The sequence below is a fragment of the Schistocerca gregaria genome, chromosome 9, assembly GCF_023897955.1.
Source record: "Schistocerca gregaria isolate iqSchGreg1 chromosome 9, iqSchGreg1.2, whole genome shotgun sequence".
Taxonomy (NCBI): domain Eukaryota; kingdom Metazoa; phylum Arthropoda; class Insecta; order Orthoptera; family Acrididae; genus Schistocerca; species Schistocerca gregaria.
The window spans coordinates 107,702,203-107,725,951 of NC_064928.1; the positions used below are offsets into that span (position 1 = coordinate 107,702,203).

The 23,749-nt window shown below is 44.8% G+C and overlaps 1 protein-coding gene across 1 annotated transcript in view; it reads left to right on the forward strand.

Annotated features, from left to right (window-relative positions):
* The window catches only part of LOC126291859 (DNA-dependent metalloprotease SPRTN-like), a 130,062-nt gene extending 111,314 nt beyond the window's left edge, over positions 1-18,748 (forward strand). Inside the window, exon 5 of the mRNA XM_049985580.1 lies at positions 16,561-18,748. Coding sequence (XP_049841537.1) covers positions 16,561-17,069 — 509 coding nt within the window. The 3' untranslated portion in view covers positions 17,070-18,748. The remainder of the gene's footprint in view (positions 1-16,560) is intronic.
* Positions 18,749-23,749: the final 5,001 nt, after the last annotated feature.

Consider the following 23,749-nt stretch of genomic DNA (forward strand, 5'->3'; position numbering starts at 1 on the left):
TTCCACACTCCAACTCACATGACAACAGAGTAGCCACGTTTGGCAGTGTAGTAGTGTCAGCAGTAGCTGTCAGAAGCAGACTTGACCTTAATCCTGTTGCCAGCAGACGGTTCGCAATAGTCGCGAGTGACACCACTTCACACACAATACGTGTATCTTTACGTGTGTCTTTACTATGGTATGTCCTTAACCTGGTGTGGAAACGTCTTACTGTTAGAATCGAAGGAACTCCAGTTATTCGGCGTCGCGAGGCTAGATACCTAGGACTCACTATAGACGAAAAATGGAACTACAGTTCACACATAGATAACATAACGCTGCGAGCACTGGAAGTTCTGAACAACCTCATCAACATAGGCCATAGAAGATTCCACCTACCTCCTAACTTGATCAAACTATACCATAACAGTATACTGACGTACTTACAAGGGAACCTCCCCATCGCACCCCCCTCAGACTTAGTTATAACTTGGCACAGTGGATAGGCCTTGAAAAACTGAACAACAGATCAATCGAGAAAACAGGAAGAAGTTGGGTGTAACTAGTGGAATACTTGGGTACTGGAGTGTTGCTAGTTAGTGTAAGAAAAACATTAAACGAATGAAAAATATTTGTTGCAAAAAATTCTGAGAAATATAATAAATTTCCGGGTTCTTTTCAGAACAGTAGATTGCCTCTTATGGATAGGAATGCAATTATTTTACAAAGTATGAAAAGGTTCTTATTTCCCTTTTCTTTAAGGATGTTATTTACTCTGCAGAATGGCTGAGAGCTGCGTCTACACAACTTCAATAACTTTCCTAGGTATGGTCAAGGCTGTCGCATGAGAAATGTAATGGAATGTACTGTTATGGAGAACAAATGGGGCTCGCATACACTGTAGTGCACAATACCGTGAGCTGTGACGACTGCTACCGCCTTCACTCGGTGCTGACAAATAACACAATTATCTCTGTCTGGACTGACCTTCACCAATCAAACTTTCCCTACGCCTTGATGAAGTCAAGGACTCCTATCCACCCCTAGGCTAACTATTGGCACAGTACACCAGTCAGATAACCAGGCCACGATGATGCCACTCAATATTCGCTCGCAGGCGTTTAACTATAACTCTGTCCGTGTCCACATCGCATGAGAAGTGTGACGGCCAACACAGTGAACAATGCTTAATCCCGAGTAACTCAATACGGAGTATCACTCCGATTCACTAACAACAGAGGTGCTCTCCCAGTGAAGTACTGAGGAGATACTTTGTTCCTTGCTCTTTGCGTACACTTATGAGCGCATTCACTCTCGTTACAAGTTCCCGCTCCAAGAGTGACAATGTAATGGCCCTTTTTTCTGGAAAAGTTGCAAGGTTATATCATTTGCTGTCTTCCCTCACTCCTCTGGCTCTTTGCGTCAGAAATATTCCGCCAATCAGTGTTGCTCTTTTACACGGGAAAATGACGTTTCGTTTGAGTCGACCTATGAGTAAAGATGTAGCATCTTCATTAGGCGTATACTGTCCTCCTGTGAGAACTCTATAACTACACAGTCTGTCCACTAAAAAATGCGTCTTCTGGGCACTCCCACATAATGTAGCGAAATTTCCTTTTAAGTCGAACACGGGGGTCGTTATCCCTTTCTCTGGCAACAGCTGTCCTCTCTCTGGGCAGTCGCTCCAGCCGAAGTAGGTATGTTGTTGACCCAGGCCTCTGAAGGGACAGGCCTCCCAAAAGGACGCCACCTACCTAGAACGCAAATTCCTGTGGCCGTCATGTTGTGTACGCCAGCCTCGACTTTTTCAACCTTGGTGCGCACATGCGATTTACTTATTAGATTTGCATATCGCTTACATGAAATCATACAAAATTGACTCTACCTTATCAAGTTCGGGTTTGAATGAAGCGTCTTGATGTGCAGAATACAATTGTGAGGACGAAATGTGTAAGAAATGAAGGTCAGGAGACCAAGCCACCTTACAACTCGTACATCCATTACATATATTCCCGTACAAAGAACACATTGAGTTCAAAGTCGCTTGCCCAGTGTCGGCATCGTAATTCTGTAAAACACAGACACTGTAACACCATATTTATCCACTGATCATGGGCAAGCGACTTTAAAGTGAAATGTCTCCCCTGCATGAGAATAAACATAATGGCTGTAAGAGTACAGTTTGTAGACACATCGTTGAAGACATAAGGAACTTTGGAACTGGCTGAGAGCCATGCAGAGATATCCAAATGGTAAGGCTACTGGTCGTAATAATCGGGAAATCTGGGTTTGAGTCCCATTCTAGCACAAATTCCTTTGTCATTCAATTTTACAACTGATGGTTGTCCATACTCGCAACTGAAATACCTTCAATGTACGCAGGAATGTAGTCATTCTCCAGGGCCTGATCGAACTGTTGTGAATTCCAACGTGCTTGGAGCAATTTATTGCCATTAGCCACCTTTCTAATTGTTCCCATGCGAGAATTCTTACTTGCATTACCGCCGTAAGTACACCGTGTATTTATGCGACTGTTTGGACACCTGTGTGCCGTTTCGTGTGAATTTATCATATATTCCTACAGTGATGAACTACCTGTCATTATGCTTGGCAATAAAATGACCTTCCCCTTGAGGGTGTAGAATTTTTTCCGAGAGTCTGTTAAGAGAGCCCATTGTTAGTTTTGGGTTGCTGTAGAATGTGTGTTGTAGAACGGCAATGTAACCCTCTGTAACTGACGTAGAAAATAAATCAGGAGATGTTTGTGCCAGTCGGTTGTCTGGAACTGGCGAAGTAATATTGTCACGAGGAAGAAGGTGTAATTAGATGAATGACGCACACTAACTTCACTTAACGAAGGCTTATTCATCACGTGCACATAGAAGAGCGTGGAGCAAACTGCCTTCCGCCGGAGCACATGCAGTATACAGGGTGGTCCATTGATGGTGGCCCGGCCAAATATCTCACGAACTAAAAATCAAACGTAAAAACTATAAAGAACGAAACTTGTCTAGCTTGAAGGGGGAAACCAGATGGCACTGTGGTTGGGCCGCTAGATGGTGCTGCCATACGTCAAACGGATAACTGCGTTTTTTAAAAATAGGAACACCCATTTTTTATTACTTATTCGTGTAGTACGTAAAGAAATATGAATGTTTTAGTTGGAACACTTTTTCCGCTTTGTGATAGATGGCGCTGTAATAGTTACAAACGTATAAGTACGTGTTATCACGTTACATTCCGCCAGTGGGGGACGGTATTTGCTTCGTGATAAATTACCCATGTTAAAATGGACCGTTTACCAATTGCGAAAAACGTCGATAGCGTGTTGATGTGTGGCTATTGTGATCAAAATGCCCAACTGCCGTATGCTTTGTATGCTGCTCGGTATCCTGGACGACGTCATCCAGGTGTCTGGACAGTTCACCGGATAATTACGTTATTTAAGGAAACAGGAAGTGTTCAATCGCATGGGAAACGTCAACCACGACCTGCAATAAATGATGCCCAAGTAGGTGTTTTAGCTGCTGTCGCGGCTAATCTGCACATCAGTAGCAGTCAAACTGCGCGATAATCGGGAATCTCAAAAACGTCGGTGTCGAGAATGCTACATCAACGACGATTGCACCCGTACCATATTTCTATGCACCAGGAATTGCGTGGCGACGACTTTGAACGTCGTGTACAGTTCTGCCACTGGGCACAAGAGAAATTACGGAACAATGATAGATTATTTTGCACGCGTTCTGTTTATCGACGAAGCGGTAACGTAAGCTGGCATAACATACACTATTGGGCAACGATGGCTGCGACAAGTGGAACATTAGCGACCTTGGTGCGGCATTATGGGAGGAAGGATAATTGGCCCCCATTTTATCGATGGCAATCTAAATAGTGCAGTGTATGCTGATTTCCTACGTAATGTTCTACCGATGTTACTAAAAGATATTTCACTGCATGACAGAATGGCGATGTACTGCCAACATGATGGATGTCAGGCACATAGCTCGCGTGCGGTTAAAGCGGTATTGCATAGCATATTTCATGGACAAGTGGATTGGTCGTCGAAGCGCCATACCACCGCACGTTCACCTGATCTGACGTCCTCGGATTTCTTTCTGTGCGGAAAGTTGAAGCATATTCGCTATCGTGATGCACCGACAACTCCTGACAACAAGCGTCAGCGCATTGTCAATGCATGTGCGAACATTACGGAAGGCGAACTACTCGCTGTTGAGAGGAATGTCGTTACACGTATTGCCAAATGCATTGAGGTTGACTGACATCATTTACTGCATTAATGTTGTATTTACAGGTAATCACACTGTAACAGCATGCGTTCTCAGAAATGATAAGTTCACAAAGGTACATGTATCACATTGGAACAACCGAAATAAAATGTTCAAACGTACCTACGTTCTGTAGTTTAATTTAAAAAACCTACCAACTGTTCGTCTAAAAATGTGAGCCATATGTTTGATTATTACAGCGCCATCTATCACAAAGCGAAAAATGTGGTCCAACTAAAACATTCATATTTCTTTACGTAGTACACGAATAGGTAATAAAAAATGGGGGTTCCCATTTTTAAAAACGCAGTTGAAACCCGTTTGATCTATGGCAGAGCCATCTAACGGGCCAACCATAACGCCATCTGGTTTCCCCCTTCAAAGTAGACGAGTTTCGTTCTTATGTAGTTTTTTTTCGTTTGTCGCTTATTTCGTGAGATATTTGGCCCGGTCACGATCAATGGACCATCCTGTATATACAGCTACAGAAAATTCCAGTACAATGATTCCTGACATTTGTGGATACCTCTAGAATGTACTCGAACCGATTATAGAAATTAATACGGTACAGTCCTGGTGAATTTTGAACTCACGGCCCTTAGTATCATAACCACTACACCACGGTACTACTAAGCTTCTTCTGCGACAATGTGATGAATTGTTACAGGGCAACTAGTAGATAATAACGGTCAAATGTTTGATAAGTGAAAACATGCGTTATGATGGAAAGTGTGTGCTGTGCTCAATGACTGTTTGCGATCGGCGTGGTGATCAACATCACACTGATATGTCGCCTAGATGTTAAAAATACTCAAGTAAAACCCACACCTCTGAAGTAAGATGGATCGACGGTCAGGGCCAGCCACAACCCAAATGACACAGTCGCGTTCTTGGGACAGCTAGCTGAAGGGAGCAACAGATATGCCCTAGAGTAAAATTCTTGCTCGGGGTGTGTCATTAATAGCAAAATATGGCGTGGGTGAAGGTACACGAGAGCTACCCTCTTTGAGGTGCCCATGACTACACAGTAAGTGAAGCTGCTCGAATTTTAGACTGCCCAGAGTGTCTGCAAGGAATGGAGTAAAACTTCCAGCCATGGTACATGACTCGTAAAAATCTCCTAATCGAAATGGACCGGAGAAATCACGTCTTGTCAGTGACAATTGGTTACGAACTCTAACAACCCTACCACAACAAAGGTCAGCATTTAATAACGATTGTGGTGTTGCTCACGCTGCTAAATAGTGCATTTTCGGGCAACAACAGTCATATTATGTGGCAGGTGTCACTAGAGCACAGTTAATAAAGTCATTTCATGTAATAATCAAAAAACTAGGCACTCATCGTTTTGTTTCACGCGCTGGTCTCGTCGTAAAATCATGGATCAATCGTCAAGAATCTAGGTTGTTATGATTCCAAGCTCGGATGCAAAGAGGCCTAGGTTTTATTCTGCTATATTCAAAATTTTTATAGATGCGATTCATTAACCATTCTTGGAGATTACACTTTTGCTGCACAATGGTGATGAAAAAAAAGTAATCAGCACTCCGAATTTAAGTGGCACTTCCTTTTAATTGCTTTTATTGCAATATCACGTAAACACAAAACATCACTTCACAATGCAAAACATACTTGAAAACATGTGTCTCACAGTCACTGTTAAAGTTCACATTTTATAAGCGGACTAAAATATGCATCTTTCCAACATGACGTTCAAGACTTGACTTTAAGGTCCGACACTCTAACAACTAAACAACCAACAGACTAATAAACGCTTACGCGCCCAAAAATCAGAATTACAAGTACGTCGAAGATTTTAGTGAAAAAAGAAAGAATACACATAAGAATAATATCATTGCAATATAAACATATCGATGTATCAAAAGTGAAATCAAATCTGAATGTTGTCTCAGAAATATGCTAAGTAGTTAACAGAAATAAAGTAGAATATTACTGGTATCGAGAGGTTCAGGTGAGGTACCATAATGGTTACGTAATTAAAGTACCATTACAGAAGCCAGCACGGATTGTTGCTATCAGTGAATGCAAGTCAGTCTGTTTCTGAACAAACAGTGCAAAAGAACTGCATGCAAAGCTCATTATGAGCCGGGTACCTCGAAAGAAAGCTTTCCTCACGGGAGCACGAAATACGCGTCTTCACCAGATAAGACAGAAATAGTATGTAATGCGGTCAAACGAGTCATGATATTGCCCCATTTCAAATAATGCAAGATATCAAGCGGAGCGATGTCCCACACATTCAACCCGCTTGGCATGATGGGTGCAGTTCAGGCCAGAGATAGCTCAGTGATATGGGTGGAGCGGACTTCTCCTAACATTCAGTTATCCCAAACCTAAGCTAATATCTTAATTCCATAATTCTCCGCGACCAGGTGTTCGCTTCCTCCATTTGCACGAGTATGCTGTGGGCAGCCCCACCTGTCACTCAACCACGATACTACTGCAGTTGGACGTCATTTTAAACACGTGGTGACGTTAAAATTCCTACAGTGGTGGCAACGGAAAACTCTTTGTACTGTCCATGCTTTCAGATCGGATGTGCATATACAGTGAGATGAAAAAAGGTATCGAATATTTTTTAAAAATGGTTCAAATGGCTCTAAGCACTATGGGACTTAACATCTGAGGTTATCAGTCCTCTAGATTTAGAACTACTTAAACCTAATTAACCTGAGGACATCACGCACATCCATGTCCGAGGTAGGATTCGAACCTGTGACCGTAGCAGCCGCGTGGTTCCGGACTGAAGCGCCTACAACCGCTCGGCCACAGCGGCCGGCCTGCTTTTTGTGTTGTCCTCGCTTCGTCCATTGTGGAGTACCTGGCTGACTAGGTAGCAGAACTCCCTAGCTTCATCCGCATCGTGATCACCAATTTTGAAAAGGTTCTCGCTCTTCTCATTTCTTCTACATCTCATTACCTTCGTCTTTTTCGAATTTATTCTCAATCCATATTCTGTAATCACTAACCCCACTCCTTTTATTTCTGCCATTGCTTCTCCGAATTTTAGATTTAACAGTACGGACCAAAGACTGCATCCGTGGCTTATACCGTTTTTAATCTGAGCTCTTCGTTCTTGGTATTACAGTCTTATGGCTCCCTCATGGCCCCTGTAAATATTGTATATTACCAGTCTTTCACTATAGTTTACTCACATTTTTCTTAGGATGTGCAACATCTTGCACCATTGTACGTTGATGAATGCTTTTCCTAGGTCTACAAATGAGCATGTCTCGATTTTTCTTCGGCCTTGATTCCATTATTAAGCGCAATGTGAGTACTACCTCTCTGGTGCTTTTGACATTCGTCTGTATATTAACATTCTTCTCTATATTGTCAGCGGGTTGGACGCACCAGCTGTTGAGCTGACCGTACGATAGTTCTTGCACTTAGCTGATATTGCTGCCTTTCGAATTGTGTGGGTGATATTTTTTTTCAGACAGTCTTAGACTCTGGTTATGAAGTCTTTCGCGACGTATTTCTTGAATAAATATCTCTCGGCGTCAATTCAGGATAAAACTCCAATCTTTCGACCACTACCTCGATGGTCGTCGTCAGGGCTAGAACTGACTGTCGTAAACTAGCGAGGTAGATTTTTTCTTTATTATTAATTTCACACCTGATACTGGTAGGCCAGCAGCGGCGTATTACGCCGCTCTTCGGCCACACACAAAACTAGTGATACGAAAGAAGACAATCACAGAACAGACAGGGTGGTTATACAAACGTAGACATACAAAATTAAAACACACTGAGCCGTTCAAGGGCACAGAGTCAAAAATAAAAATTTTCAGACAAGTGGACACGCACAGAGATGACAGATGGCACAAGCGAACGTTGGAGCACAAAGGAATAAACACTGGAACACTTGAGCTTGAGCACGGGCACGAACACGAACACGATGGCACACACAAACACTAGGCGATGATCTCCGGTACGCGAATGTCCACTGAGCATGTACGAATTTAAGAGTCAAGGGACCTGCCAAGAGAGGAGGAGGAGGAGGAGGAGGAGGAGGAGGAGGAGGAGGAGGAGAAGGGGGTGGGAGAGGGATAGGGGAGAGCAGAGATGTCATGGGCAGGGGAGGAAAGGGAGGAAGGGGGAGGGGAAACCCGGGGGAAGAGGGATGGAGACGGGGATGGGGGGAAAGGAGAGAGAGGGAGGGAGGGTGCCCAAAGGAAAACACACAGGAAGTGGGAGGGAAGGATCAAAGTTGATAGGAGGAATAGATGGAGGGGAGGAGGACATCACCAAGGAGGGGGAGCTGGTGGAAGCCACCTTGGGAGAGGGTAAGGAGGGTGGAGAGATGCAGACAGGGTGGGAATACAGGCGCAGCAGCAGGCGGGGGTGGGAGAGGATGGGTGAGACAAGCGGGTGAGGAGGATCGAGTTTGCAGGAGGTGTACAGGATCCGTATCCTTTCAAGTAAAAGGTGGTGGGGAAACAGAATGAGGTTGTACAGGGTAGGCGAGGCAGAGAGCAAGGCGTTCAAGGATTGGAAGGGATTTATAAAAGGTAGGGGGCGGAGATCCAGGCCGGATGGGTATAACAAAGGATAGGGCGGATGAGGGATTTATAGGTGTGGAGGAAGGTGGAGGGTCCAGACACCATGTACGGCCGGAAAAGAGCTTGAGGAGACGGAGTCGGGAGCGTGTCTTACCTTGGATTGTTTGGAAATGGGGGGTCCAAGAGAGGCGACGGTCAAGGGTGACGTCAAGGTACTTAAGGGTGGGGTTGATGGCGATAGGACGGCCATAGGCTGTTAGATAGAAATCTAAGAGGCGGAAGGGTGGTTTTGCCTACAATGATCGCCTGGGTTTTGGAGCGATTGACCATGAGCAACCACTGGTTGCACCAAGTGGTGAACCGGTCAAGATGTGATTGGAGAAGGTGTTGGGAGCGCTGCAGGTTGGGGGCAAGGGCAAGGAAGGCAGTGTCATTGGCAAACTGGAGAAGGTGTCGGCATGTCCGCCATATACAAAAGATACAGAAAGGGGGAGAGGACGGAGCCTTGGGGCACACCGGCGGAGGGAAAAAAGGTATAGGAATCCATGTTATGGATGGTGACGTAGGAAGGACGGTGGGGGAGAAAAGAGTCGATCAGACAGGCGTAGTTAGTAGGAAGGGCGAAGGTTTGGAGCTCGAAGAGGAGACCGGAATGCCATACGCGGGCATAGGCACGTTTGAGGTCCAGGGAGAGGAAGATTGCCTAGCGACGGGAATTAAGCTGTTCAGAAAGGAGATGAGTAAGGTGAAAGAGAAGATCGTGGGAAGTGAGGGACGGCCAAAAGCCACACTGGGTATCGGGAAGGAGGTGGTGCTGGCAGAGACGCTGGTGGATGCGTCGGGTGAGGATGGATTCCAGGACCTTGCTGAAGACCGAAGTAAGGCTGATGGGACGGTAGGAGGAGACGGTGGACGGCGGTTTACCAGGTTTATGGAACATCAGGATATGGGAGGTCGGGTTAGTAGCTGGTGGACAGGACTACGTTGTAGAGCCTGGCCAGGGTGGAAAGGAAAGAGACAGGAACTTCACAAAGGTGGCGGTAGGTGACACAATTGTGACCAGGAGCGGTGTTGCGTTTTGTGCGAAGTGTAGCAATGAGATCCTGTGTAGTGATAAGGGCATTGAGTTCCGTGTGTGCAATGTTGTTCAAGTACTGGAAACCAGGTGCGATGGGAGGGACAGAGGTGTCAGTTCGATTGCAGACGTCCGGGAAGGAGTAATCGAAAAGGGGATCATCGGGGATGGAAAAGATATGAGAGAGGTAGGAGGCAAAGTGATTAGCCTTACTAAGGGTGTCAGGGAAGGGGTGATCATCATGGAGGATAGTAGGGGCAGGGTTTAGTTCCAGTAAGGCGACGGAAGGCTGACTCGAATATGGACGAGTTTATAGGCAGGGTAGCACCCACCTAACTAGAGAGGCTGCCACTTTTATATGCAAAGGACGGCTTCTCATTGGCTGGAATACGTCGTAGCAACAGCGATGTGGCGCGTAGTGAAGTGGTGCCCTCTACATCCATAGATGTAGTTTCTATCCAGCGTTGCTTGCAGCGCCATCCCTTGAATCAGTAGGTAAAGTGCGGGAAGTTTTCCTCTGCGATTTTTCTTTATCCAGTGCACTCTTCCAGGTGTTTGCTAAGTGCATAGGCGTAGTCTCTGTAAAAGGTATTATTGCTAAGTATAATTTAGACTGCTTTCCGGATCATACAGTCCCAGTAATTCGTTTCTCCAAATAAAATCTTATGCTTGTTAAGCAGGCTATGTTCAGCCACAGCTGATTTTTCCAAGTACCTGTATTTCAGGTCGCGCTGGTGCTCGATGCAGCGGTCGGCAACGCTTCTTACAGACTGGCCCACGTAATTCTTGCCGCATTCGCAAGGAATACTATAAATTCCCGGCACTCTTAAGCCGAGAATATCTTTGACTGGTCTCGAAATTTCCTTAATTTTCCTAGGTGGTCGGAAAACTGGTTTTATTCCTTGCCTCTTTAGCACTCTGCCCATCTTGGTTGTTGTAGCACTGCAAAATGGAAGCCGCGCTGTGTTGGTCCTCTTCTTGTTTATGGATGGCATCATGTCTTACTCTCTTGAGCAATAGTGATTTAATTTCATCGGCAGAATAACCATTCCTCTTGAAAAAATTCGTCAAATGGTTAATCTCGGGACCGAGGTGGTCCTTGTCGAAAATAGTCCTGGCACTATATACTACAGTATTCAGCATAGCTCTCTTCTGAGGCGGACGATGGAAGCTGTGGCTATGCATATATGTCTATATGCGTTGGCGTCCTGTACACAGAATGGCCCAGTCGCCCATCCGGTTTTCGCTCCAATAACACATCTAAAAAAGGTAACTTCCCTTCCTTCTCTACCTCCATTGCAAAGTCTATGTTTGGATGTACACCATTCAAATGTTCGACAAACTGCTGCAGCGTGTCACTGCCATGTGGCCAGATTAAAAAAAAGTATCGTCGACGTATCTGTAGAAGCATGATGGGCTGATTCTTTCTTTCCCTGAGCATTTCTGTAATTTCTTCTTTCGTCCATCAATTAAAGTAGTTCATCCGTTACGTAGGTATCTTTGCAGTTAGCTTCCTTGCACCAATGTTTTCTTTTTCCAACATCCATGATTGTGCTTCGTAGAGATGTCCATTCCTCTTCAACTGAACTACCTACTGTGGTGTTTCTTGTCACAGTCCACACATCCTTAGCGAACTTCAAACGCTTCCCGTCATTCCTCACTACTTCAGTACCCCATTTCATTCCAGATTGATCTTTTTCGGAAGATTCTCTTAAGCTTAAATCTGCTCTTCATCATAACTACAGTAAATGTGATTCCATTCTGTATCTGCATCTGGGTACGCCATAGACTCCAATATCTGATTTCGGAATGTCTTACCATGAAGCAATCCAGCTGCAACTTTGCTGTGTGTCTGGCTCTTTCCCAAATGTTCCACCTCCTCTTCTTCCTTCTCCTTCTCCTTCTCTTCTTCTTCTTCTTCTTCTTCTTCTTCCTATTCTTGGACAGATTATTTGCTCCTACTATCTGAAATTGATTGTAGAACACAATTACTCTCTGTCCTCTCTCATTCGTACTGCCAACCCCATGTTCTTCCGTAATCCTTTCTTCTATTTCTTGCCCTAAAACTAGATTAAAAAATGGTTCAAATGGCTCTGAACACTATAGGACTTAACATCTGAGGTCGTCAGTCCCCTAGAACTTAGAAATACTTAAACCTAACTAACCTAAGGATATCACACACGTCCATGCCCGTGGCCGGATTCGAACCTGTGACCGTAGCGGTCACGCGGTTCAAAACCGGGTTCCAAATACCCTCATTATTGGATTTTTCGTCTCCCTATACATACTGAATTACTCATTCAATATCCTCATACTCTACTTGTATGCTCATCTGCCGCTTGCGACGTTGGCATATATGCCTGAACTAAAATTGTCGTCATTGGCTTGCTGTCGAATCTGATGAAACAGCCATATCACTGAACTGTTTACAGTGTCCTGTGCCGTGTTTTCCTATTCATAACTAATGCTGCTCCCGTTACAACATTTTCTCTTGCTGTTCATATTATCCTACACTCGTCTGACCAGAAGTACTTGTTTTCTTTATACACTCCTGGAAATTGAAATAAGAACACCGTGAATTCATTGTCCCAGGAAGGGGAAACTTTATTGACACATTCCTGGGGTCAGATACATCACATGATCACACTGACAGAACCACAGGCACATAGACACAAGTAACAGAGCATGCACAATGTCGGCACTAGTACAGTGTATATCCACCTTTCGCAGCAATGCAGGCTGCTATTCTCCCATGGAGACGATCGTAGAGATGCTGGATGTAGTCCTGTGGAACGGCTTGCCATGCCATTTCCACCTGGCGCCTCAGTTGTACCAGCGTTCGTGCTGGACGTGCAGACCGCGTGAGACGACGCTTCATCCAGTCCCAAACATGCTCAATGGGGGACAGATCCAGAGATCTTGCTGGCCAGGGTAGTTGACTTACACCTTCTAGAGCACGTTGGGTGGCACGGGATACATGCGGAAGTGCACTGTCCTGTTGGAACAGCAAGTTCCCTTGCCGGTCTAGGAATGGTAGAACGATGGGTTGGATGACTGTTTGGATGTACCGTGCACTATTCAGTGTCCCCTCGACGATCACCAGAGGTGTGCGGCCAGTGTAGGAGATCGCTCCCTACACCATGATGCCGGGTGTTGGCCCTGTGTGCCTCGGTCGTATGCAGTCCTGATTGTGGCGCTCACCTGCACGGCGCCAAACACGCATACGACCATCATTGGCACCAAGGCAGAAGCGACTCTTATCGCTGAAGATGACACGTCTCCATTCGTCCCTCCATTCACGCCTGTCGCGACACCACTGGAGGCGGGCTGCACGATGTTGGGGCGTGAGCGGAAGACGGCCTAACGGTGTGCGGGACCGTAGCCCAGCTTCATGGAGACGGTTGCGAATGGTCCTCGCCGATACCCCAGGAGCAACAGTGTCCCTAATTTGCTGGGAAGTGGCGGTGCGGTCCCCTACGGCATGCGTAGGATCCTACGGTCTTGGCGCGCATCCGTGCGTCGCTGCGGTCCGGTCCCAGGTCGACGGGCACGTGCACCTTCCGCCGACCACTGGCGACAACATCGATGTACTGTGGAGACCTCACGCCCCACGTGTTGAGCAATTCGGCGGTACGTCCACCCGGCCTCCCGCATGCCCACTATACGCCCTCGCTCAAAGTCCGTCAACAGCACATACGGTTCACGTCCACGCTATCGCGGCATGCTACCAGTGTTAAAGACTGCGATGGAGCTCCGTATGCCACGGCAAACTGGCTGACACTGACGGCGGCGGTGCACAAATGCTGCGCAGCTAGCGCCATTCGACGGCCAACTCCGCGGTTCCTGGTATGTCCGCTGTGCCGTGCGTGTGATCATTGCTTGTACAGCCCTCTCGCAGTGTCCGGAGCAAGTATGGTGGGTCTGACACACCGGTGTCAATGTGTTCTTTTTTCCATTTCCAGGAGTGTATTTAATTTCACTGATACTCACATCTAAGTTAAGTCTTTCCATCCTCCGCCCTCTTTGACAAGGCCACTGACAGAACGAGGATGACTTCTTATGTCGAATGTCTTCGGTTGCCCTTGTTGATGACTTTTAATCTGAATTTAAGTGGTAGCTTGGCTCGAACGCGGGACGTTTTGATCAGTACCTTTGAAAGCCCTTATTACCATCTAGGTGTGTCACACATGAGAAACCTTTTCTGACTGGAGGCCGTTACTGAAGACGGGCGACAGTCATACAATGTTAGTCTCTCTCTCTCTCTCTCTCTCTCTCTCTCTCTCTCTCTCTCTCTCTCTCTCTCTCTCGGAAGTGTGAGTTATCTTACTGATTGCTATGCTTCGCGCACTTCCCTGCCCTAGCTGTCTTCGTGAAAGTTAAACTTTCTTCCAAAGGTTCAGTACTACACCTCTAGTCTCAAAGCTTCTGCACTCTAACCTGGATAGTAGTTTGGGTGCCACCTCCTCCAAATGATTTTAACTAATTCCGCAGGCACGTTATCTGTATCTCCTGTCTTGTTTGAGTGCAAATCTTCGTAATCTGTGTTAAACTCTGACTCTGATGTTGATTTCCCTGCGGCTTCCAAACAGACGCCGTTTTCTAATTTCATCACAGCAGACAGAATGTAGACGACCTCAATCTACTCTTTTACCCTGTCCGCTCCCTCTGTATTTAAGTAGAATTCCTATTACACTCTCAACGTTTCGTTGAACTTAACCGTTACTTACTTTGGCTTCTGTCAGTGGAACTAATGCCGATGACGAGTTATTTTAGATTAGTTTATAATTTTCGTGCAATCATACCTCTTCCGTTTCCTTGCATTTGCTATTGACTTAATTTATAAGCACCTTCTATTTTTGTCTGAATTTTTTCAGAACCGAGCGACGTGGCAAAGGCAGTGGTAAGACTGGACAAGTATTCTGGGGGATGTCGGTTCAAATCCAATTCGGTCACCCAGTCTTAGTTTAATCGTGATTTCCCTACATCGCTTGCAGCAACATGATGGGATTGCTCCGTTGCGGACCAAATTTCCTTCCCCCGTTAGAGTTTGTGCTCCGTCTGTAATGATATCGTCTTTAAATCACTATCCAATCTCACTTTCTTTCCTCCTTTACCAGAACATATAACGCCTTTTTGCATAACGTCGAAGAAAGTGGTAAAAATTTAAATTCTGTGTACCGTCTAGTGTCCTTCCTGAATCGACGAGGCGATTTTAATATGTGATATGTGCCCTCCAGTTTTTTGTCTGTTTTGTGTCTAATACCTATTTGTCTGTTTCTTCTGTGCAAATATTTGAAGAGCCAAAGAAACTGGTACACCTGCCTAATATCGTTTAGGTGCACCTCGAGCACACAGAAGTGCCGCAACCCGACGTGGCAGGGACTCGACTAATGTCCTAAGTAGTGCTGGAGAGAATTGACACAATGAACCTGCAGGGCTGTCCATAAATTCGTAAGAGTATGAGGGGGTGGAGATCTCTTCTGAACAGCACGTTGCAAGGTATCCCCAAATATGCTCAATAAGGTTCATGTCTGGGGAGTTCGGTGGCCAGCTGAAGTGTTTAAACTCGGAAGGGTGTGCCTGGAACCACACTGTAGCAATTCAGGACTTGGGGGATGTCGTATTGTTCTCCTGGAATTGCCCAAGTCCGTCTGAATGCACATTGGACATCAATGGATGCAGGTGATGAGACAGGATGCTTACACAGGTGTCACCTGTCAGTCGATCTAGACATATCAGGAGTCCCCATATCACTGCAACTGCACACGCCCCACACCATTACGCGCCTCCACCAGCTTCAACAGTCCCCTGCTGACATGCAGGATGCATGGATTCATGAGATTGTCTCCATACCCGTACGCGTCCATCCGCTAGATACAATTTAAAACGAGACTCGCCCGACCAGGCAACAGTACAATGACGGGTCCAGGCGAGGCGTAAAGCTTTGTGTCGTGCAATCAAGGATACATAAGTGGACCTTCGGCTCCGAGAGCCCGTATCGATGTTGTTTCGTTGAATAGTTTGCACTCTGACACTTGTCGATGGCCCAGGATTGAAATCGGAAGCAGTTGCCGGAATGGTTGTACTTGTCACGTTGAGCGATTCTCTTCAGTCGTCGTTGGTTTATTTCTTGCAGGATCTATTTCCTGCCACAGTGATGTCGGAGATTCCTGATATTCACGGTACACTCGTGAAATGGTCGTACGGGAAGATCTCCCCCTTCATAGCTACTTCGGAGATGCTGTGTCCCATCGCTCGTGCGCCGACTGTAACACCACGTTCAGAATCACTTAAATCTTGATAACCTGCCGTTGTAGCAGCAGTAAAGGATCTAACATACGAGCCAGACACTTGTCTTATATAGGCGTTGCCGACCGCAGCGCCATATTCTGTCTGTTTTCATCTCTCTGCAATTGAATACACGTGCCTATACCAGTTTCTTTGGCGCTTCAGTGTAAAATTATCTGGAACTTGATTAACCTGAACTGCTAGCTATATTATTGTGTGTGTGTGTGTGTGTGTGTGTGTGTGTGTGTGTGTGTGTGTGTGTGTGTGTGTTACGGCCGGCATAAACATTGTAACTTCCGCTTATCATTGTCCATTAGTGGTGTGGCTGTAGGTGGAGAGGGGGTACATTATCTACACAGTTGTACATATACTGGTAAATAATTATTATTGTCCTTTCTTCCAGATGAAACGATCTCTGCACACCTTCTGAACCGTAATACGCAGAAGGCATCGAGTGACGCATCTTCCGGTGTAACTGTACTTCCAACGAGAGAGCTGTTAGATACAAACGAAGATGTCAAAACACATTTGGTGAAATGTTTGTTTTGTGACAAGGATATTCCCGTCGGTGAAATCCATCTCCATTACGACGTGTGTTTGGTTAATGACGACTCTGATTTCGCCAAGACATCAGAAACAGAGGGTGAAAACGTTTCTTGCCCAATGTGTGACGCCCAAGTTACAAAAGGTACACTGGACAACCATCTGGAGGCTTGCGTTCCTTGCATTCCCAAGGCGGAAACTACCTTCGTTGAAGATTCAGACAGCGACTTAGATGAAGATACTGCAAGCGTGTCCAGTGATGAGCTAGTGCTGTGTACGCTTTGCATGAACTTCGTGAGGGAGGATCTGATGACGATTCACAGTGAAGAATGCTTTCCTGCTGGTAGTGGCATAGAGACAGTACTATAACAGCCGATTTGATTCGTGTTTGTTGACACGAAACCACTGGTGAATCAGTTGCCAAGTTTCTTATGCAGTAACTAGGTATTGTTCCCGAAGAAAACGGTTGCTATAGTTCACTTGAAGCGGATTTATGTTTCCACATATCCACCGAAACCACTGCAGCGATTTCAACCAAACTTCGTACACACATCTTTTACTGTTGCGCAAACAGACAAGGTGGTGCTGAGAAACTGCCGCGTCATGCATGTCTTTTAAATATATTGCTTCTGAGGAGTGACTATATTAGCAGTAAATTTCCCAGACAGTATCCACGGATTTTTTAAAGATGTTAGGGAGATCCCCGTAAATGCTAATGGGCTGCTTGGGGGCCACCAATAAAACTGAGTATACCATTCAGTTGAGTAATCTGCTCCTGAGATGGAGATAAGGTAGATGGTTGGTAAAATGCTGGTGGAGGGAGTAATTAGACCATCTGTCTCTCCCAACGCCATACCTATGTCACCTGTGTTCTTAGTGACTAGACCTCAAAAGCAGAAAAACGTTTTTTTTTAAATCTGTCCCATTGTTCGATTTGCATAACTGTTTTCCTTGGTTGCATGGGCTAAGCATTTTGCTGTCTTCGATATCTCTCTCTCTCTCTCTCTCTCTCTCTCTCTCTCTCTCTCTCTCTCTCTCTCTCTCTCTCTCTCTCTCTTTCTTCTCCTTTTTTTTTGTCATCAGTCTTCTGACTGGTTTTATGCAGTCCATCATGAAATCCTCTTAATCTCAGAGTAGCACTTGCCACCTACGTCCTCAGTTATTTGCTGGATGTATTCCAATCTTTGTCTTCCTGTACAGTTTTTGACCTCTACAGCTCGCTCTAGTACCATGGAAGTCATTTCCTGGTGTCTCAACAGCCGCCCTATCATCCTGCCCATTCTCCTTGTGTTTTCCACATATTTCTTTCCTCTCCGATCCTGTACCGAACCTCCTCATTCCTTACCTTATCAGTCCACCAAATTTTCGACGTTTGTATTTAGCACCATACCATAAATGCTTTGATTCTCCTCTGTTCCAGTTTTCCCACAGTCCCTGTTTCACTACCATACCATGCTCTGCTCCAAATGTACACTCTCAGCATATCTTCCTCAAATTAAGGCCTATGTTTGATAGCAGTACATTTCTCTTGGCCAAGGATATTCTATTTTCCAGTGCTAGCCCGCTTTTGCTGTCCTCATTGCTCCACCCGGCGTTGGTTATTTTGCTGCCTAGGTAGCAGAATTTCTTAACATCATCCACTGCATGACCATCAGTCCAGAAGATAAGTTTCCTGCTGTTCTCGTTTCTGCTACTCCCCATTACTTTAGTATTTCTTCAATTTACTCTCAGTTCATATTCTGTACTCATTAGACTGTTGATTCCATTCTGCAGATCATGTAGTTCCTCTTCACTTTCACTCAGGATAGCAATATCATCAGTGAATCGAATCATTGATATCCTTTCACCTTGAAGTTTAATTCCATTCCAGAACCTTTCTTTTATTTCCATCATTGCTTCAGCCGGCTGAGGTGGCAGAGTGGTTCTAGGCACTACAGTCTGAAACCGCACGACCGCTAGTTGCAGGTTTGAATCCTGCCTCGGGCATGGATGTGTGTGATGTCCCTAGGTTAGTTAGATTTAAGTAGCTCTAAGTTCTAGAGGACTGACGACCTCAGATGTTAAGTTCCATAGTACTCAGAGCCATTTGAACCATCATTCCTTCCTCAGTGTACAGATTGAACAGTAAGGGCTAAAGACTATATCCTTGTCTTACACCCTTTTTAATACGAGCACTTCGTTCTTGGTCGTCCACTCTTACTATTCCCTCGTGGCTGTTTTACATACTGTATATGACCCTACTCTTATAGCTTATCCCCCTACTTTTTCAGAATTTACAACATCTTGCACCATTTTACATTGTTGAACGCTTTTCCCAGGTCTACAAATCCTATGAATGTGTCTTGATTTTTCTTTAGTCTTGATTCCATTATTAGCTGCAATGTGAGAATTACCTCTCTCGTGCCTTTGCCTTTCCTAAAGCCAAACTGATAGTCATCTACCGCATCCTCATTTTTCTTTTCCAGTCTTCTGTATATTATTCTTGTAAGCAACTTGGATGCACGAGCTGTTAAGCTGATTGTGCAATAATTCTCGCAATTGTCTGTTGTTGCCGTCTTTGGAATTCTGTAGATTATGCTTTTCCGTAAGTCACATTGTATGTCGCCAGATTTGTACATTCTACACACCAATGGGAAGAGTCATTTTGTTGCAACTTCCTCCAGTGACAGATGATGTGGGTAGTATATCAGTAAGAAGTGTATGTGGGACTGAACTGTGAAATAAAATATAAGTACAAGGACCATTCAGCATTTTTTGTACTTACAATAATTTGAGGAGTTTGTAGTAATGACTGTACCAGATTAGTATATTTTGGCTATTTTCAGTCCATTGCATCCTATGGGATAGTGTTCTGGGGAAAAACAAATTGTTGTCTAAATGAGATTTTCAAATTACAAAAACGTGGTATTCGGATAATGACCCAGAGACCACCTCAAACACATTGTAGGCCCCTTTCTAAGGTATTGAAAATTTTAACAATTCCATTGTTATACATTCTGAAATGTCTGTTGATCAAAAGAAATCAGAACAAAATGTAAACCAATACAGACTACATGGAAATGTAAAGATCTCCACTTACAAGCTGTAACAAGGACCCGAAGTCAGAAACATGTATGTAATCAAGTCATCAAACGTTTTAATGCAAAACACATAAGAGCTGGAAAAAGAGGATAAATTTAAAACTGTTATAAAAAAATCACATGCTTGACAAATGTTATTACAGTGTAAGTGAATTTCTATGCTCAACTGTATTAGAATATAAAGAACCACATGCATGACAAATGTTATTAAAGCATAAGTGAATATCTCTGCGCAACTGTATAATAATAGAGGTTTAAGTTAATGTGACAAATGAAATTACATCAGTGAATATGTTTATCAAGCACATAAGAAGATTAAGAACCACATGCTTAATAAATCTCACTCCAGTATAAGTGAATAGCTCTGTTCAACTGTATAATAATATATATCATAAATGTGACAAATGAAATCACATCAAGGAATAAGTCAGTCAAACACATAAGAAATTATGTTATAAGAACACTTATTAGTTGTATATTGTACTAAACATAGGACAGATTCATATGAAATCAGCATAGAAAAAATTTTTGTAAATATCATATAGTTGTTAAAATGTATCCTGACAAATCCTATATCACAAATGTGATCATTAGGATGATGATGATAATAAATAAGTAAATAAGTAAGTAAGTAAGTAAGTAAATAAGTAAGTAAATAAAATGGTGATTTTCTTTTTAGAAAAAGTGTTTTGTAAATGATTAGTAGGAATTTGTTGTTAATAAAGTTGTTTTAAAAAACTGTCTGAATTAATGTTAGCCTGGCACCTTACCATTTCCTACAGCTTCTACCATAACACCTGATGTATAACACTACTACTAGTACTGGTGGAACAAAGACTCTGTAATTTTTTTTCTGAGAGGATGCATAAAAGACAAAGTATGAAGTCTGGTAACATAGGAAGCTAAAATAAATGAGCAAGATCTTGTTGCCACCTCTTCCAATCCAAAGTGGGGGTGGGGGGAGTGGAGGGTGTTAAGATAACTCCACATATCAAGATGAAAGTGAGATGGGATGCTATCTTGCATAAAAACCGAAGCATTGGAATCTTCATGAAATTGAGGAAATAACCAATTTTGCAGCATGTCCAGGTATGAGGTACCTGTCAGTTTCCTCCATAGCAAAAAGGCCCATAAAGTTTGTGCGCAGAAATGGCAAAAAAAAATAAGTTTCAGTGAATTTCTTAAATGATTGATGACAATGACACTAGGATTTTGTGACCCCTGAATTTTGATGGTTTACCTTACTCTACTGATGAAACACCAATTCATCTGAAAAGATGAGTCATTTGGAAAGTGTCCTGACATATCCTGGAAAACTGAAATGCAAAATTTGTACCTTCTGTTATGATCACTGGGATGCAATTGCTGCAGTAACTGCAAGTCGCAAGGGTTCATAAGCACATGTTGTTTCAGAGCATATCATGCCATGGTTTGAGGAAGCTGAAGATCCTAGCCTACCTGTATTATGGTTTTATGAGGGCTCCATGTAAATACATCACAGATACACTCAACATTCTCATCAGATATGCATGGCTGACCAGTGCTCTTTGCTTTTCACATGTAACCAACTTCAAAGAATGTTGTATGCCAGTCATAAATCTGTTTGTGCAGAGATGAGTTCCTGCTGAATCATTGCACTTGAACAATGGATTGCTTTTGTGCAAATTCCAACATACAAAATGATTTTTCTTGTGATGTGGTTGCCATGTTGTCACAAAGCAACAACAGTGCTGCTGCCTCAAGACTTTGAATCTTCACCTATCCAGTGGCATGTGCAATATGTTCCCTTCTTTTATAGATGTCTGTAATAAACAACTGAAGTCTGTTGTTTATTTTTTAATCACTCAGTACAATTGCATTTCATTTCCTCATAGTAATCACCATCAAAATGTTACCTTCTTCCAATTGTTAGGAAGCTGTTGGGTATTATTGCTAAGGTATTCTATGCTGTTGACAGTGATGGAGTGTCCTACTGTGGAAAGTATAGATGCCAAGTCAGGAAATCAGCAGCCTCAGAATGGGTCCTTCAACTTCAGAAACAGAAGGCACAAGAACTCATTTCTGTTGAGTATGGAGGGTATCCAAGACATCCCAACACTACTGATGCAATAAGAGCTTGAAGCTCCCAATCAAAATTTCTGTGGGTGTGCCGAACCTGGATGAAGCTATTCATTCAACTGATGCTTCATTGGTCTCTCAGCCTCATGCCCATGCCTCATCAATGGTGACAATATGCTGCAGAAATAAGCCTCCTGTGTTGTTCTATCTGCCCAGGTGGATGCCAACAATGCATACTCCGTGTATGCCCATTTATGTACATCAGTGATTTGAGGCAATTTGGGACCCAATGAGATGCAGTTTCCATCATGTTAAGGTACACTCCTGGAAATGGAAAAAAGAACACATTGACACCGGTGCGTCAGACCCACCATACTTGCTCCGGACACTGCGAGAGGGCTGTACAAGCAATGATCACACGCACGGCACGGCACAGCAGACACAACAGGAACCGCGGTGTTGGCCGTCGAATGGCGCTAGCTGCGCAGCATTTGTGCACCGCCGCCGTCAGTGTCGGCCAGTTTGCCGTGGCATACGGAGCTCCATCGCAATCTTTAACACTGGTAGCATGCCGCGACAGCGTGGACGTGAACCATATGTGCAGTTGACGGACTTTGAGCAAGGGCGTATAGTAGGCATGTGGGAGGCCAGGTGGACGTACCGCCGAATTGCTCAACACGTGGGGCGTGAGGTCTCCACAGTACATCGATGATGTCGCCAGTGGTCGGCGGAAGGTGCACGTGCCCGTCGACCTGGGACCGGACCGCAGCGATGCACGGATGCACGCCACGACCATAGGATCCTACGCAGTGCCGTAGGGGACCGCACCGCCACTTCCCAGCAAATTAGGGACACTGTTGCTCCTGGGGTATCGGCGAGGACCATTCGCAACCGTCTCCATGAAGCTGGGCTACGGTCCCGCACACCATTAGGCCGTCTTCTGCTCACGCCCCAACATCGTGCAGCCCGCCTCCAGTGGTGTCGAGACAGGCGTGAATGGAGGGACGAATGGAGACGTGTCGTCTTCAGCGATGAGAGTCGCTTCTGCCTTGGTGCCAATGATGGTCGTATGCGTGTTTGGCGCCGTGCAGGTGAGCGCCACAATCGGGACTGCATACGACCGAGGCACACAGGGCCAACACCCGGCATCATGGTGTGGGGAGCGATCTTCTACACTGGCCGTACACCTCTGGTGATCGTCGAGGGGACACTGAATAGTGCACGGTACATCCAAACCGTCATCGAACCCATCGTTCTACCATTCCTAGACCGGCAAGGGAACTTGCTGTTCCAACAGGACAATGCACTTCCGCATGTATCCCGTGCCACCCAACGTGCTCTAGAAGGTGTAAGTCAACTACCCTGGCCAGCAAGATCTCCGCATCTGTCCCCCATTGAGCTTGCTTGGGACTGGATGAAGCGTCGTCTCACGCGGTCTGCACGTCCAGCACGAACGCTGGTACAACTGAGGCGCCAGGTGGAAATGGCATGGCAAGCCGTTCCACAGGACTACATCCAGCATCTCTACGATCGTCTCCATGGGAGAATAGCAGCCTGCATTGCTGCGAAAGGTGGATATACACTGTACTAGTGCCGACATTGTGCATGCTCTGTTGCCTGTGTCTATGTGCCTGTGGTTCTGTCAGTGTGATCATGTGATGTATCTGACCCCAGGAATGTGTCAATAAAGTTTCCCCTTCCTGGAACAATGAATTCACGATGTTCTTATTTCAATTTCCAGGAGTGTATTTCATTAGTACATGACACATGGTTTGATGGCTGATGCCAATCTCTCCAGATAATTCCTGGACACTCCATTGTCAGTATACAGAAATTAGACTACTCACAATGTCAATCTGATTTTGTGGAATTAATAGCCAGCCTGTGGAGTGCAAACGTGCAGTCTCATTC